Source organism: Poecilia reticulata, chromosome 13 (genome assembly GCF_904066995.2).
Source record: "Poecilia reticulata chromosome 13, P_reticulata-male-v2, whole genome shotgun sequence".
In the NCBI taxonomy this organism is placed as follows: domain Eukaryota; kingdom Metazoa; phylum Chordata; class Actinopteri; order Cyprinodontiformes; family Poeciliidae; genus Poecilia; species Poecilia reticulata.
The window spans coordinates 34,347,843-34,366,031 of NC_088842.1; the positions used below are offsets into that span (position 1 = coordinate 34,347,843).

The 18,189-nt window shown below is 43.3% G+C and overlaps 1 protein-coding gene across 1 annotated transcript; it reads left to right on the top strand.

Moving 5' to 3' along the window:
• Positions 1-788: 788 nt before the first annotated feature.
• LOC103475317 (uncharacterized) lies at positions 789-18,124 on the top strand. Its single transcript, XM_081614820.1, has 18 exons — positions 789-1,019; positions 1,093-1,288; positions 1,535-1,620; positions 1,713-1,806; positions 1,909-2,037; positions 2,595-2,781; positions 2,856-3,025; positions 4,220-4,332; positions 5,015-5,131; positions 6,403-6,576; positions 6,686-6,821; positions 7,542-7,694; positions 7,784-7,876; positions 9,260-9,369; positions 9,839-9,997; positions 11,474-11,767; positions 11,921-15,469; positions 18,104-18,124. The coding sequence occupies exons 1-18, from the start codon at positions 822-824 to the stop codon at positions 18,122-18,124; spliced, it is 5,979 nt and encodes a 1,992-aa protein (XP_081470946.1). The 5' UTR covers positions 789-821.
• Positions 18,125-18,189: the final 65 nt, after the last annotated feature.

Genomic DNA, 18,189 nt, shown 5'->3' on the forward strand with positions numbered 1-18,189 from the left:
TTACTTATAACATGACAAAAATGTATTTATCTGCCAAAAGAACCAGAACTTTTTCACCAATGATCCAGAATCATTGACTCAGAACAAGTTTCTGTCTTGCTGATTTACGGTTCAGTTATTTTTGTCTTAATTAAAGAAACCAGAGCAGAAAACTTGATCAGATTTTGTGTTTTTGCATCAGAAGCATGAAGTTTCTGTGACTGTTGTCTTTGGTGAATAATGACATTTAAAAAGTTGCATTAAAAGTGTCATTATTCACCAAATGACAACATTTAGTCACACCTTCACACACAGTTCTGATCATTTTCCTTAGATTAATTTTCTTTGGAGATTAACTGATAACCTGATTTAACTTTGGCTTCACTTTCATGTTTTCACCAGAGACTCATCAGTTCGGAAACATTAATTCATCATTTGGTTTCCAGCAGCTGTTTGTTTCCTTTACATGTTTGAGAAGCTTTAGAAAATAAAAACGGTTTCCCTTGAAGCCAAAACGATGTTTTAATGTCCAGCAGAATTTTTTCTGAATAATCCAGACTTTAAAGGCACAGAACCATTTCTTTCCAGTGTTTGTAGCTTTATTATGATTAAACATGATTTTTAACGTATTAAACAGAAACGCTGGGTTTATAAGGTGACAATATCCTCCAGATATTTATTAAAAAATACTAAATATAATTTTTTATTAACTGATTGGAGGTTCTTAAAACTGCAGTTTGTAATTTTTAGAAAGAACATTATTTTCCGCATGAAGCTGCCTCCATGTCCTGTTTGCTGCAGCAGCTGGAACAGATAAAGTTTGTGGTCGTTGCAGTTCCACCATGGCAGTCGGAGCCTCTCTGCGCCTTCTGGCTGCGTTGCTTCTCAGCCTCCCAGGCTTTGCTCAGAGCTTCATGCCGAACTCCTTCTTCTTCTGGACGCTGAGTCATCGTGACATCACCGAGATCGCGATTCTGAGGAAAACAGCCGAGGTTTGCCGGGACGTTGCTGCTGCAGGGGGCAGAAGCTTCACTTTGGAGGTGACTGACCTGGAAGTGGTCTTCTGCTGCTCGAACATCCTCAACATGGTCTGAGTTTCACTTTTGCCCCCAGATAACCGACACACTGTCGGTTAACAAAGTGCAAATGGCCTGCTCTGTCCCGCTGCCCGACTTCCCCGTCTCCAGCGAGATGTTCCAAGCTGCGATCAACAGCGTTCACGACAGCAGCGACGCCCTGCTGACACCAGACCCGGCCTTCCACTTCCACAACGAGGCCTTCCTCACCGGCAGGGGTCTCATCACTCAAGGTAGAACTGCAGCACACAGTTAATCAGAGAAATGTGATTAACAGAGATAAGGGTTGGAGATATTTCAGTGTGAGTAATCCGTATTATTCACGGTGTGAAAGAAGCAACGATAAACGCTCATAGTGAGGCAGACAGAACTTCTTCACTGAAACTTAATCCAGTTCGTGACGCCAAATGGCTTCAGGGACGTTGCATCTGTTCTACGCCTTTCCTTTAGTTTTCATGAATCTTTTGTCGATCCTTCAGGATTGTCGGCTCTAAAAGCTTCTGTGAGGGAGCAAAACTTCCAGTCAGCCAGAAACACTCTTGGAAGAATCTGCCACACACTCCAGGTGAGGCTTGGGAACGACAGAATCCTCTGTCTTTGAAACCAAGATACTTTTAACAACATTGTTAATATTTTCATTTGTTTTTCCGTCTTTAGGACTTTTACAGCCACAGTAACTGGGTGGAGTTGGGAAGAGCCGCTCCTTACAGCGCTTTGATCAGGCCAGATCAGCCTCTGGAGAACCTGGCAGGTAAAACGCTGCAGGGAATCTAAAGCAACAGACCTGGAGGTTTAACAACTCTTCTATTAAAGTGAAGAACATGATAAGTAACCAGCATTCTGAATGCATCAGGTCCTGATGTTCCAACCTGTAGGAGCTGTGCTGGACTGAGCTGCAAAGACAACATACTGCCTGCAGTCCTGGAGAACGGACTTCTCACCTCAGGCTACTACAGCGCTGAATCTCCAGCAAAACCTGCAGGTAGAAACTTTAATTCCTCTGGAAAAAACTAACAGATTCTTCTGAACATTTCCAAATATTATGACTGTAAGGGGCATAACTGAGATGTGGAGTGGAAGAAACACACACACACACACACACACAAACATGTTTTCATGAAATATAAGGACACATGACAGAAACAGGACAAATGGGTACACACCCTTCCAAAGCTTCTAGAGGCCAGAGAATCAAATGTTTTTCCATCCACACTTCCAGGAAAACATTCATCTACTGAGATTTTAGTTAGCTATATTTTGGTATCTGATTTTTATGTAACTTATGGGGACATTGTTTTATGTGACTTATGAGGACATTACTCCACCAACCCTGGAACATTTCCAAATATTATGACTGTAAGAGCCGCAATTGAGATGTGGAGTGGAAGAAACACACACAGACACACACCGACATATTTGTCCCATTGTCTGAGTTGACCCTCATTTCCTGCTGGTGGTGATCATTTGACTGATGGTCGCCTCGTTTCACCAGATTCTCCGTAACTCTTACTGATCTGAATTTATGTGTATTTTCTAAAGGCAAGTGCAGCCACGGTGGTATCTATGACCAGACGAGCAGAACCGAGCCAACCGGCGGTATCAACAAGGACACAGACTCATCTTCTCACGGGCACCTGCACCGAAAAGCGGCGGACCTGGCCGTGGACGCCACAGTGGACCTGTTGGAGGACATTAGAGTCGCTATCGGAGACAGAACATTCCTGAGGTAGGAAACGCAGCGAAGTCTGCTGTGTCCCAGCGTCCACATATGAAACCTGATTGGTTCCTGTGTCCCCACAGACTGATGGACATCTCACAAGCACCTGCGCTGGTTTTTGTGGTGGACACCACGGGTAGTATGGGTTATGACATAAATTATGTCAAAACAGTCACTGCTACAATCATAGATGAAAGAAGAGGAACACCGATTGAGCCCTTCGAATACATTTTGGTCCCTTTCAATGATCCAGGTATCCAACCAGCAGAGGAAAAATTACAGTTTTAATTTATTCCCAGGTTTGCATTCAAGTCTCCCCTCTATTTCTGATAATAATGTGGATGGCTGCAATCAACAGTCAGATGATTAGATAGTTCACACACCTGCTATAAACTTGTTGCATCTCTGATAGTCTTGTTTACATTATGCTATATGCCTGAATCATCTACTGGTAATAAGAGCAACAAAAGATAGAATGCACTGGATTAAATATGGAATACATGCAATCATATTCATGACACCCTTTATTAAATCAATTTATCTTAGGTGTAATTCAAATAGCTTGAAACTAAATTATGTTTTTAGGTATTGGTGAGTGAACCAGTACTGGGCTGATTCTGAGCCTTCATAACCTTTCAATTGGATTAGTTTCCTTTAACTTATATGTTGTTGTGAAAATAATGTTTGTTTCATCCACACAAATTAACAAACTCCAGTCCTGGAGGGCCGGCGTGCTGCAACTTTTAGATGAGCCTCTGCTGCACCACACCTGAATAGAATTATTAGGTCATTAGCAAGGCGCAGTAGCCATGTAGCTTGATGTAGAACCATTTCACTAGATCAAACGTTGAGAAGTTTTAATTATTGTTACCAAACGTTATGAAGCCAAAAACATTCAGAAACATTTAGGGCCAACCACAAGAATCAACTTATTTAAAGTTAAAACTCAGTTTCACACTAACACAAAGACGCTAGCATAAATGTTTGGTTGATGATGTTTGATAGGGTTGATATCAAGCTAATGTTCTGTTAGCAGCTCCACGAGTCTTTTTGATAAACATTGCATTACCAAGAGACATGAAAGCAAACCTTTAGCTTTGCTTTTTCTATTCTCCCTCATTCTTTTCTCTGTCTCTGTCTGTTTTGGGACATTGATTTGCAAATTTATCTTCTATCGGTGATTTGGAGGTTTGGACGCGATTGGTACATTGCACGGCAGTTCAGATCACCGGCCACTAGGGGGACCCCAAGAGCAATTCATTTTTTATTTTGGCCCGCATAAAGGATGATTTCTACCTGATTAAAAATATATTATTGTTTAAAAAAATCACAATTTTATAATGAAATTTTGTGTTTCTGTTAATATAATCACAGAAATTACTTTAAAAAATATTTTTTTAAAAATCAGCTTCATTTTGGAGAGTTCACAGTTCTACCTCCTCTGCAGAATATGGTCCAGTGACGAGAACAACTGATGCAGCTGAAATGAAGACCAAGATAAACAGCCTGACTCCTAATGGAGGTGGAGACTTACCGGAGATGAGCATGTCTGGACTGAGAGTGAGTCAACACGGGATTTTAACAGCCTCCATCAAAAGCATCTCCAAAAACCCAACTGCACATGTATCCAAAACGTTTCCACTCAGCCAAACAGTGAAGTTCTCGGTTTGCCGGTCTGTCTGGGTTCTGACCCGTGAGGTCTGGATCACGATCGGACCAACGAGATTTGATCCACTAACATTTCAGTGGATCAAATCTCTGATACTTGCGATAATTAATCTTAGCAAGAACTCGTTAGAAAGTAATTGAATTATTGAGATCTTTCCTAAATAAGAGAATCTTGTCGAAGGCAGGAGAAGTTCTGGAAAATGAAACAGACTGAAGGGAAAACAGTGAATGTAAAAAAATTTTTTCACAGAAACTGATTTTGAAAAGTTTAAATTTTTTTTGTTTAATTTTTTTGGTACTTATATGAATTATTGACATTTTTGTCTTTAAAATACCAAAGTTTTCATTTATACTTTGGTCCATCTGATAATTTTATATTTCTTAAATAATAATAATAGATAACTGTATAATGTTTAAGTATTAATGATAATTGAATCAGTTACTCATAAGAAAAGTGATTTTTCTCACTTTTCTCATTGTTACTCAAATAAAAGTAAGCTGAATTTGTGCTACTGGAGGGTAAAATTTCGGTCTCTACATGTCCTGTAAATAATGATTCTTGTCTTTCTGACAGCTTGCCCTGACAGAAGCTCCTCCTTCTTCCTTTATTTTTTTGTTCACTGATGCTCCCGCCAAAGACGCGACTCTGAAAAATGCTGTGACTGCTCTGATAGAGACCACAAAGTCTAAGGTAAAATACAGATGAATCCACACATTAAGATTCAATGGCAGGCAACAGATGAGGCCTAATGGCCAGTAGGAACTTTAATTGCATTATTTTCCAGTTTTCCAGTTCCTACAACTCATTTAAGATAATTAAACAACAACAATAATGTTATACTTATGTGGATTTGTTATTTAAGTTTCATTGAAATATAAACCAAATTGGCATAATTATCAAAACTACTTAATACAGAAAATTTGTAGATTTTTTTGTCCGTATCACCCAGCTCTACCTGAACCTGTTCAGGTATTAGCTGCTGTTGCTAACCGTTACATAGCAACAGCAGCTAATACCTGGCAGTGAGGCTTTAATGTCTCAGTGGAGGAGCTTTGACCCACTCTGGTTTGCAGAACTGATTTAATTCAAACACATTTTTTTTAGCATGTTTGACATCATTCCACAGAATCTTAATCAGAGTTTAAACTTTGACTAGGACCCTAATCAACATCAGTTGAGGTGTGAATGCTAAGCTAACTCTGGTCCTCCAAACCTCAGTCTGGGTTCTGTTGAAGTGAACTCTGGTTTGATTTGAATGCCAAGCGGACCGGAGACCGCTCCAAAAGCAAGAAGTGGACTGCAGCAGAGGGCATTCTGGGTAAAAATAAACAAAACAAATGTGCTAGCCAAGCGTCAGCGGGAGAAATGTCTCCTGGTTTTTAGCCAAAGACTAAAGAGAAATCATCCAAACGCTAAAATCTGATGCCTCCATCTTGTTTCCATCTGGTGAAGAAGGAAGTTGCTCTCAGTGTCTTCAGAGGTTTTTGTATCGTTTCCTTTAGTGGTTCTTGGTGCAGCGCCCCCACAGGCCAGGAGGGGAACAGGTTGGTTTGACTCAGAGCAGAGAGAAAGAACCACAGCAGCTGGAGGTGGAGCAGATGTTCTGGTCCCAATAGAACCCAGTCGACTGGACTATCAGGAGGGAAACATCCTAAATTTTTCCCATCAGATGTATTGAGACACTCACTTTCCAGAAAGGTCCATTTTGTCCCAAAAGTGTTGAGAATCATCAGGATGCATGTTTGTCAGTTTCAGATCGGGTTGTTCGGGGTCAACAGTGACGCCTGCAGACATTGAGATGTTGTTCCAGGAAAGTCTTAGAAATTGTTCTATAATCCAGACTGATAGACCTCAGTTTGAGATCAGGAAGTGATTTGTTTGTTTCCTTCTTTCTGCTTCGCTTTGTTGAAAATGCACACATTATTTATGGCTGGTGTTTATTAATCCTTCTTTTCTTCCAGGTGTTTCCTATCCTGACCAATGTTTTTGCCAGACGTCGCAGAAGAGCTGTAGTTCCTTCCAACCAGCTGTATCTGGATCTGGCCCAGGCATCTGGAGGTCTGGCCATTGAAATCAGCAAGTCCCAGATTTCTGTGGCAACTACTGTTATAAAGCCTTTATCAGTCGGAGCTGTGGTGAGACTCTGAGTCTGAACCTTGGATATGGAGGAACCAACAAGTCTCCATGTCGTTTGCTGCTTTGTTTTTCATCGGCGCAGCAGGTTTCCTTCCCGTTCTCCTCCAGGTCACCGTTCTCCAGGCGGTGGTGGATCCCGGCACGCCGAGAAATTTTACCTTCCTCGTTGACACGACTCTGAGCTACATCCTGATTTACATCACCGGAGACTCATCTCTCACCTTCACTCTAACAAGCTCAACAGGTTCAGTTCAATACCATCTGCTTTTGACCGAGTACGGCTCCATCTGTTGGTGGCCTGTTGTAATAACACAAAGTGTTACCAAGTGTTTTATCTTTATCTGAAGGGATGTGCATCTCTGGCAGAGCTGGGTAGTAACTGGATACATTTACTTGGAAAAATGTACTTTTAGGAGTATTTAGGGTTTTTACTGCGCTGTGCTTTTTACTTTTTCTTTCTATTCTTCAGTGAAATTTCTGGATTTTCTTCCCACTGAATGAAAAACAAACGTGTTTCAACCAAAAATCCACCAGACAGACTCAGACCTGCAGTTTCAATAAAGTTTTTATTGAAAGAAACTGATTCAGAAAAATGTTTGCCTGATTTTGTCGTTTTGTAATTATATTTATATGAGTCCTTTTGGTCTTTAAGACACCAAAAACTTAACTTTATATTCTGGTACTGATTATGTAATTCTTAAATATTAGATGATTGATTAATTAATTATAGTTACTCAGGACTTGAGTAAACATTTTCCCAATACTTTTAACTTTCATGAAAATTCCTTCATGTTCAGGTGACATCAGTCTCCAGGCCTTCTAACAAGATGTTACCAAAATATCTTAGCACACTTGAAATAAAACACACCTAAATTACAACTAACTTTTTTAGGCAGTTCTGACTTATTCACTTCTTCTGCTTATATGAGCAGCTACATTTGTTGACATTTATTGTAACTTGCAGGAGTTTCTCAGCGCTCCAGTGAGTCCAGAGGCTCCCTGGGATTGATTTCTACAGCAGGAACCCTGTGGGTGTTAAGCCTGAACCCTGAGATCCAGGCAGGACAGTGGGCGATCACCATCAAGTCCAGCACCGCCTACACAGTCAAGGTCACAGGTGAAGAAATAAAGGTCTGCTAAGAGGCTTTAAATCTTTATTTTTTTCCCAATGTGAGATTTTTTTTTCTTTTTGTGTGAATGCATTAGGTCGAAGTTCCTTGAACTTTGTCTACAACCTCGTTGAGCCACAAGAGGGCACCAACGGCAGCGTCATTCCCATGGCAGGACGTCCCTCCACAGGTCAGAACCCAAAATATCAGACATTAACGCTCCTGAAGCGACTCGGTCTCTGACCTCAGACATTAACGCTCCTGAAGCGACTCGGTCTCTGATCTCAGACATTAACGTTCCTGAAGCGACTCGGTCTCTGATCTCAGACATTAACGCTCCTGAAGCGACTCGGTCTCTGATCTCAGACATTAACGCTCCTGAAGCGACTCGGTCTCTGTTCTCAGACATTAACGCTCCTGAAGCGACTCGGTCTCTGATCTCAGACATTAACGCTCCTGAAGCGACTCGGTCTCTGATCTCAGACATTAACGCTCCTGAAGCGACTCGGTCTCTGATCTCAGACATTAACGCTCCTGAAGCGACTCGGTCTCCTGAAGCGACTCGGTCTCTGATCTCAGACATTAACGTTCCTGAAGCGACTCGGTCTCTGATCTCAGACATTAACGCTCCTGAAGCGACTCGGTCTCTGATCTCAGACATTAACGCTCCTGAAGCGACTCGGTCTCCTGAAGCGACTCGGTCTCTGATCTCAGACATTAACGCTCCTGAAGCGACTCGGTCTCCTGAAGCGACTCGGTCTCTGTTCTCAGACATTAACGCTCCTGAAGCGACTCGGTCTCTGTTCTCAGACATTAACGCTCCTGAAGCGACTCGGTCTCTGATCTCAGTGGCATTCAAATGAAACTCAGAATTTAAAACTCATCACCTGTGTTGGCTAAGCCTCCATTCTCAATACTCACTTCATTTTCTCAGAACGATCACCTGCATGATTATTTTTAAAGTTTGTTGGAATGGTCTTATCCTAAACCAGGGGTGTCAAAGGTGTGGCCCGGGGGCCATTTGTGGTCCTTGGACTGTTTTTTTGGGCCCCTAACTGCAGTTCAAGATTTAATTTTTATTATTCCCAACATAATTTTCCTACAATGGAAAATATTGCGGACAACACAAAGTATTCGTCTCTTTACAACACAACTTTTATAATAAGTAGAACCACATCTATCCAGGATTTTTTGCTGAAAAACCAACATGGCTGCACCTAAATCAGCTTTTATTTAATTGATTAAACTTTGCTAAATTTAGAAAACATTTTGAAAGAAAGTGACCCAAATTTTGATTTTATAATTTGTTCAAACAACTTGAAAATAATTTGAAAACTAGATGCTGTCGTGTTGTGTGTTTGTTAACTGGACCCAGATAAGCTGAGGCAGCGAGTCGATCCGAAGGTTTAATTAATGCAGCAAACATGCAAAACTTTTCCAATCTTCAGATCTACAGTGAATAACATCTACAAAACAAACAAAAAAAAACAATCAAATTACTTTATTTGTTGTATTTCAGTTTGGGCACCTCTGTAAACTCTCTGAGTGATTTCGTCTCTTCTCTCATCGTTAGGCAGTAACGTCACTCTGTGGGTCACCGTCACAGGAAGTGACACAGCTACAGTCAGAGACGTCACTCTGTTCGACTTCTCCAGATCGACACAAGTCAATGGATCAGTCCAGGTATGCAACGTTCTCTTTGTAGATCAATTCACGTCTTCAAGAGATTAACTCCAGATTATGACCAAACTCCTTTCAGGCTGCAGTAAAATCACAGAAATTAAATATCAATTCAGCAGGAAACAGTCTTAATCTGGAATACCTCAAGTAGGTAAATCTGGTAAAATTACAGAAGAGGATTAAGGCAACGAGAACAAAATATATTCTGACTTTTTTCCTCAAAATTCTGACTTTTAATCTCAAAGGATTAAAGTCCGACTTCTGAGAAAAAAGTTAAAATTATTAAATTAACTTGAGAGTTTTGTTTCTTTTCAGTGGCTCTAATTCTCTGATGTATAAGACACACAAAGCATAATAAAGAGACTTTACTGGATGTAAATAATACAGTTTTTAATGCATAATTTGGTGGAAACTCTGAATAGATTGGTAGCTGAATGAGGAACCATGTTTTTGTGTTTTGTTTTTTGGACAGTCGATAGGAAAGAGCGACTATCTGGTGGTGTTCAGTAAAGTCCCGGCTGGGAGCTTCCTGGTTCAGCTGACAGGACAGGAGACGGACTCTTCCTCCTCACCAACCAGCTTCCAGAGACAGGCTTCCACACAGATCAGAACCTCCAGTCTCTCTGTTACCGTCAGTACCTTTATGTTCACTCCGGTCTGAAAGGTGTGTCCACCACTGTGAAATATACAAGAAGGGACTAACACCATGGTTATCTAAAGGATACACTCCCTGTAGGGCGGTTTTCTCAAAACTGTGGTTCCCAGACCACTGGTGGTCTGTGAGCGTCCCCTAGTGGTCCGCGGGATACTGCATGTAAACAACTGCTAATTTGTCGTGACTTGAGCTAAAAGTGTAACGCTACAGTTAGCTTACCAAAGTACTGTGTTTAAAAATAGTAATGGATAAACGGCTTAAGACTGGGTCACAAGAAAACAGAAGATTTCAGTGGAAAGTTTCTCAGGGTGAGATGCAGAGCTTTCGTTTTTGAACACTATTACGATACATAGCATGTCCTATGCATGCAGATCTAGGTCTGAATGCGATGTGATGGTGACGAGGCGGTGAACACCGCTGCACCCCACGCTGACTAACTGCATCTGAAAATCTCAAATAAAATTATTTATGTTGGGATACATGTGATGGGTCAACGTCCGAGAGGTCACCCCACCTCTCGGACGTTGACATCTGGAGAGGCACCAGCACCCCTCACCACCCCAATGGGATAAGGGTGTAAGAAAAAGGATGGATGGATGGATGGATGGATGGATGGATGGATGGATGGATGGATGGATGGATGGATGGATGGATGGATGGATGGATGGATGGATGGATGGATGGATGGATGGATGGATGGATGGATGGATGGATGGATGGATGGATGGATGGATGTTGGGCTACCTACTGACTGAAAGAAAATGTTTGTTTTTTCCAACTCTACTCAAGTCTATTTTTATTTTATTATGCTTCTAAATTACAAATAGCCCTAAAATGTTTTTAGTGCACACAACACTTAAACACTTAAAGAGCTTTTTTGACTTCCATGTGTTCTCTATCATTGGAAGCCTTACAATCCAAAACTTGTCATGGTTTTATTATGGCCAATCACACTTATGAAACAGCACCACCCTTCACACAAAGACAGTGACTTATACATTTCAGGTTGTATATATTAAGATGTTGTGTTATTGCGGGGACAATTTCAAGTTAGGTGGTTCATGAGTGTTTGTTAAATGGGGTAAGTGGTCTTTGGCCTGAAAGCTTTAGGCATATAGCACTGGAAAAATAGGTTTGGTTTAGTTACTTTTTTAGTACATTTCCTAAAAGACAAAATAAAATAACATATATGTGCACATACATCGTTTTACTCTGGAGTTTCATAAAATGGACAATATAGAGCTGACTTCAGATGTGATTTGATTAAGTTGAATCAGTTGAATCAATGTTTGATCAAGACTTTAGAATTTAATTTAATTGAAATCAGTTCTATTATTGGTCGAATTGATTACTGTGGTTACCACAACAAAAGATGATTCAAGTTACCATTTTTAAGCAGAATTACTCCAACGATTTAAAACCAAACATTTTTCTTCCTTTCCTTTATGCCAGGCTCAAGCTGACCGCCAGAGCATCGAACCTGGCTCCAGCATCTCCATATCTTTCACCATATCCTCAAAGGAAACTGGGACATTCACCATACAAGCCAATAACAACCGTGGCTTTGCCACTGCATGGCCTTCCTTGGTGAGCATCGGTGCAGATGGTCGAGCCAATGGCATGGGGACCTTAACAGCTACAGATAGCGCTGCTTCAGGAACAGATGTTTCCCTCACTATTGTTGCTGAGAACGCTGCTCAGACTGACATCAACTACGTTGTGCTCAGGTTTTCAGTAGCTACCAAGGTGAGACGTGATACAGCTGGGAATGTTCAGAAATCAGATACTTGCATCTGATTTCTGAACACACAACTTGTCTTGAATACAACAACAAATTGGAGGGTTATCGGTTTTTAAAATTATTTTTCCTTAACCTCGTTTACCTCCTCCTCTGTCCAGGTAACTGACCTGTCTGCTCCAGTGTGCCAGGTAGTCGAAATTTCTGATTTTTGTCCGGCCTCTCCTCTCCTCTGTGCATCTGTTCAGTGGGAACTTCTTGCTAAATTCACAGATGGAATCAATGGGACTGGAATTGAAACCATTTCTCTCCGCCAAGGGAATGGTACTTTGAGTACCAGGAATGTGGTTGGAGAAGCGGGAGAGAATATAGCAATAGTTTTTTACAGCTCCACCTGCTGTTCACGGAGTGTACAGCTAGCTGCTGTAGACAGAGTGGGAAATGTGGGTACATGTGCAGAAACTGTTGTAGCCCTTACTACACTTGCCCCAAGTAGCACAACTTCACTTGTGACTAACGTCAGTCACATAACGACAATCATTCCTGTACTCAACTTCACCTCTGCATTTACACCAATGCTTATCACCAACAACACAGCAGTAGTCCCACTAATGCTCAAGACCAACACCACTCCTGCAACTACACCAATTCTCATGTCCAACACCACTCCTGCAACTACACCAATTCTTGTGTCCAACACCACTCCTGTAACTACACCAATTCTTGTGACCAACACCACTCCTGTAACTACACCAACGCTCACGACCAACACCACTCCTGTAACTACACCAACGCTCACGACCAACACCACACCTGCAACTACACCAATTCTTGTGTCCAACACCACTCCTGTAACTACACCAATTCTTGTGACCAACACCACTCCTGTAACTACACCAACGCTCACGACCAACACCACTCCTGCAACTACACCAATTCTTGTGACCAACACCACTCCTGTAACTACACCAACGCTCACGACCAACACCACTCCTGTAACTACACCAACGCTCACGACCAACACCACTCCTGCAACTACACCAATTCTTGTGACCAACACCACTCCTGTAACTACACCAATTCTTGTGACCAACACCACTCCTGTAACTACAACAACGCTCACGACCAACACCACTCCTGCAACTACACCAATTCTTGTGACCAACACCACTCCTGTAACTACACCAATTCTTGTGACCAACACCACTCCTGCAACTACACCAATTCTTGTGACCAACACCACTCCTGTAACTACAACACTCACGACCAACACCACTCCTGCAACTACACCAATTCTTGTGACCAACACAACTCCTGTAACTACACCAACGCTCACGACCAACACCACTCCTGCAACTACACCAATTCTTGTGACCAACACCACTCCTGTAACTACACCAATTCTTGTGACCAAAACCACTCCTGTAACTACACCAATTCTTGTGACCAACACCACTCCTGACACTACGCCAATTCTTGTGACCAACACCACTCCTGAAACTACACCAATTCTTGTGACCACCACCACTCCTGCAACTACACCAATTCTTGTTACCAACACCACTCCTGTAACTACAACAATTCTTGTGACCAACACCATTCCTGTAACTACACCAATTCTCGTGTCCTACACCACTCCTGTAACTACACCAATTCTTGTGACCAACACCACTCCTGCAACTACACCAATTCTCGTGACCAACACCACTCCTGTAACTACACCAATTCTTGTGACCACCACCATTCCTGTAACTACACCAATTCTTGTGACCAACACCACTCCTGCAACTACACCAATTCTTGTGACCAACACCACTCCTTCAACTACACCAATTCTTGTGACCAACACCACTCCTGCAACTACACCAATTCTCACGACCAACACCACTCCTGTAACTACACCAATGTTCACGACCAACACCACTCCTGCAACTACACCAATTCTCGTGACCAACACCACTCCTGTAACTACACCAATTCTCGTGACCAACACCACTCCTGTAACTACACCAATTCTTGTGACCAACACCACTCATGCAACTACACCAATTCTTGTGACCAACACCACTCCTGTAACTACACCAATGTTCACGACCAACACCACTCCTTCAACTACACCAATTCTTGTGACCAACACCACTCCTGTAACTACACCAATGTTCACGACCAACACCACTCCTTCAACTACACCAATTCTTGTGACCAACACCACTCCTGTAACTACACCAATGTTCACGACCAACACCACTCCTGTAACTACACCAATTCTCGTGTCCAACACCACTCTTGTAACGACACCAATTCTCGTGACCAACACCACTCCTGTAACTACACCAATTCTTGTGACCAACACCACTCCTGTAACTACGCCAATGTTCACGACCAACACCACTCCTGTAACTACACCAATTCTCGTGTCCAACACCACTCTTGTAACGACACCAATTCTCGTGACCAACACCACTCCTGTAACGACACCAATTCTCGTGACCAACACCATTCCTTTAACTACACCAATTCTCATGACCAACACCACTCCTGTAATGACACCAATTCTCATTACCAACACCACTCCTGAAATGACATCAATTCTCGTGACCAACACCACTCCTTTAACTACACCAATTCTTGTGACCAACACCACTCCTGTAACAACACCAATTGTTGTGACCAACACTACTCCTTTAACTACACCAATTCTTGTGACCAACACCACTCCTGTAACGACACCAGTTGTCGTGACCAACACCACTCCTGTAACGACACCAATTCTCGTGACCAACACCACTCCTTTAACTACACCGATTCTTGTGACCAACACCACTCCTGTAACGACACCAATTGTCGTTACCAACAACACTCCTGTAACGACACCAATTCTCGTGACCAACACCACTCCTGTAATGACACCAATTCTCGTGACCAACACCACTCCTGTAATGACACCAATTCTCGTGACCAACACCACTCCTGTAACTACACCAATTCCCGTGACCAACACCACTCCCGTAACAACACCAATTCTCGTGACCAACACCACTCCTTTAACTACACCAATTCTCATGACCAACACCACTCCTGTAATGACACCAATTCTCGTTACCAACACCACTCCTGTAACGACACCAATTCTCGTGACCAACACCACTCCTTTAACTACACCAATTCTCGTGACCAACACCACTCCCGTAACAACACCAATTCTCGTGACCAACACCACTCCCGTAACAACACCAATTCTCGTGACCAACACCACTACTTTAACTACACCAATTCTCGTGACCAACACCACTCCTGTAATGACACCAATTCTCGTGACCAACACCACTCCCGTAACAACACCAATTCTCGTGACCAACACCACTCCCGTAACTACACCAATTCTCATGACCAACACCACTCCTGTAATGACACCAATTCTCGTGACCAACACCACTCCCGTAACAACACCAATTCTCGTGACCAACACCACTCCCGTAACTACACCAATTCTCATGACCAACACCACTCCTGTAATGACACCAATTCTCGTTACCAACACCACTCCTGTAACGACACCAATTCTCGTGACCAACACTACTCCTTTAACTACACCAATTCTCGTGACCAACACCATTCCTGTAACGACACCAATTCTCGTGACCAACACCACTCCTGTAACTACACAAGTAGCTGCAACCAACACCAGCCATGGAACTCCACTTGCTCCTGTTAGTAAAAATGTCCTTCATAATTCAACTCCTGCCCAAACTACCAGCAGCTCTGTCGTCACTACAGTTTTCGAAACTGTAACTAACTCAACATCCACTGGAGGGGAACCTGTATGCTTGTCCTATTTTCTGTGCATTGCAGTTATGTTTTGTTCAATCCAAGTATTATTCTTTAATTAGGCAAATTGAAATGTATATAATTGACTTTAATGTGTCTCTGTGATGGGATTAAATGGACTAAATATTTGTATTGAATCAGCTCTATATTAATTTAGAAAATTTTATTGATTTCTGTTTGGGAGTAAATAATTTGAGCATAGTTTAGTTTACGAATCACTGTTAAAATTGCATTTAATTTTTATTATTTTAGCTTCTGTTTAATATGCCTGTCTTTTTTGTTTGAGAGGTGGAGGGGGAATTCATGCAAGAACTGTTAAAATGATGCTGTCAACTAAATAAACAAATATACTTACAATTGAGAGTTGTCTTATTGAATCTTCATCCATCCATCCATTTTCTTCCGCTTATCCGGGGTCGGGTCGCGGGAGCAGCAGCTTCAGAAGGGAGGCCCAGACTTCCCTCTCCCCAGCCACTTCTTCCAGCTCCTCCGGGGGAATCCCAAGGCGTTCCCAGGCCAGCCGAGAGACGTAATCCCTCCAGCGTGTCCTGGGTCTTCCCCGAGGCCTCCTCCCGGTGGGACGTGCCCGGAACACCTCACCAGGGAGGCGTCCAGGAGGCATCCTTACCAGATGCCCGAGCCACCTCAACTGGCTCCTCTCAACGTGGAGGAGCAGCGGCTCTACTCTGAGTCCCTCCCGGATGACCGAGCTTCTCACCCTATCTCTAAGGGAGAGCCCAGCCACCCTGCGGAGGAAACTCATTTCGGCCGCTTGTACCCGTGATCTCGTTCTTTCGGTCATGACCCAAAGCTCATGACCATAGATGAGGGTGGGAACGTAGATCGACCGGTAAATCGAGAGCTTCGCTTTTTGGCTCAGCTCTCTCTTCACCACGAAGGACGGGTACAGCGCCCGCTTCACAGTAGACGCTGCCCCAATCCGCCTGTCGATCTCCCGTTCCCTTCTTCCCTCATTCGTGAACAAGATCCCCAGATACTTAAACTCCTCCACTTGAGGCAGGACGACCCCCCTGACCCGGAGAAGGCACTCTACCCTTTTCCGGCTCAAGACCATGGCCTCGGATTTGGAGGCACTGAGCCTCATCCGGGCCGCTTCACACTCGGCTGCGAACCGCTCCAGTGAGAGCTGCAGATCACGTTCCGATGAAGCCAACAGGACCACATCATCCGCAAAAAGCAGAGATGCGATCCTAAGGCCACCAAAACGGATCCCCTCAACACCTCGGCTGCGCCAAGAAATTCTGTCCATAAAAGTAATGAACAGAATCGGTGACAAAGGGCAGCCTTGGCGGAGTCCAACTCTCACCGGAAACGAGCCCGACTTACTGCCGGCAATGCGGACCAGACTCTGACAGCGGTCATACAGGGACCTGACAGCCCGTATCAAAGGGCCCGGTACCCCATACTCCCGGAGTACCCCCCACAGGGCCCCCCGAGGGACACGGTCGAACGCCTTCTCCAAGTCCACAAAACACATGTAGACTGGTTGGGCGAACTCCCATGCACCCTCCAGGACCCCGCTGAGGGTGTAGAGCTGGTCCAGTGTTCCACGACCAGGACGAAAACCACACTGCTCTTCCTGAATCCGAGGTTCGACTATCCGACGGACCCTCCTCTCCAGGACCCCTGAATAGACCTTACCAGGGAGGCTTAAGAGTGTGATCCCCCTGTAATTGGAGCACACCCTCCGGTCCCCCTTTTTAAACAGGGGGACCACCACCCCAGTCTGCCAGTCCAGGGGAACTGCCCCCGATGTCCATGCGATATTGCAGAGTCGCGTTAGCCAACACAACCCCGCAACATCCAGAGCCTTAAGGAACTCCGGGCGGATCTCATCCACCCCCGGGGCCCTGCCACCGAGGAGCTTTTTGACCACCTCGGCGACCTCGTCCCCAGAGATTGGAGAGCCCAGCCCAGAGTCCCCATGCTCAGCTTCCTCAACAGAAGGAATCTTATTGAATCTTATTGTAGCCAATACCACTACTTGCAGTGGCCTGCATTAATAAATGCATTATGACCAAAAATCTCCCTCCTATTCTACTTTTAGAATTGGATAAAGCGTAACATTTTTACAAGTAACTAGTAACCATGATGCCTCTTGTAATGGGCCTGACCTTTGACACCGCATGGCATGGTTTTATATTAGTTTTTTCTAAATTTTGTGCATGACTTAAACTACATATGTAATTTTATTTTAGGTTTTATTGACTGCCTTTTCTGTTTCATGCATTTTATCTTTCCACATTTTTATGGGTTGCACTTTGGTCCAGCATCATAATTTTAAGAACTATATGACTGAAGCTTGATTGGATCAGATTGTAATTTTATTTTTGCATTACTGGAAAATAAATATATATTTTAATGTCATTTTAATGACAGCAGCAGCTCAGCCCTGTACTGCATAGTATTGGGAACGCCCCTGGATAAAAAAATTGAAAACTATGAATGTTAAAGTTTTAGCTCCCAACTCTAATGTGCCTCAATGTGTGCGTTAGTGCAGTGTTTCCCAACCCTGATCGTCGAGGCACACTGACCTGCATGTTTTAGATGTTCCCCTGCTTCAACACATCCCATTCAGATG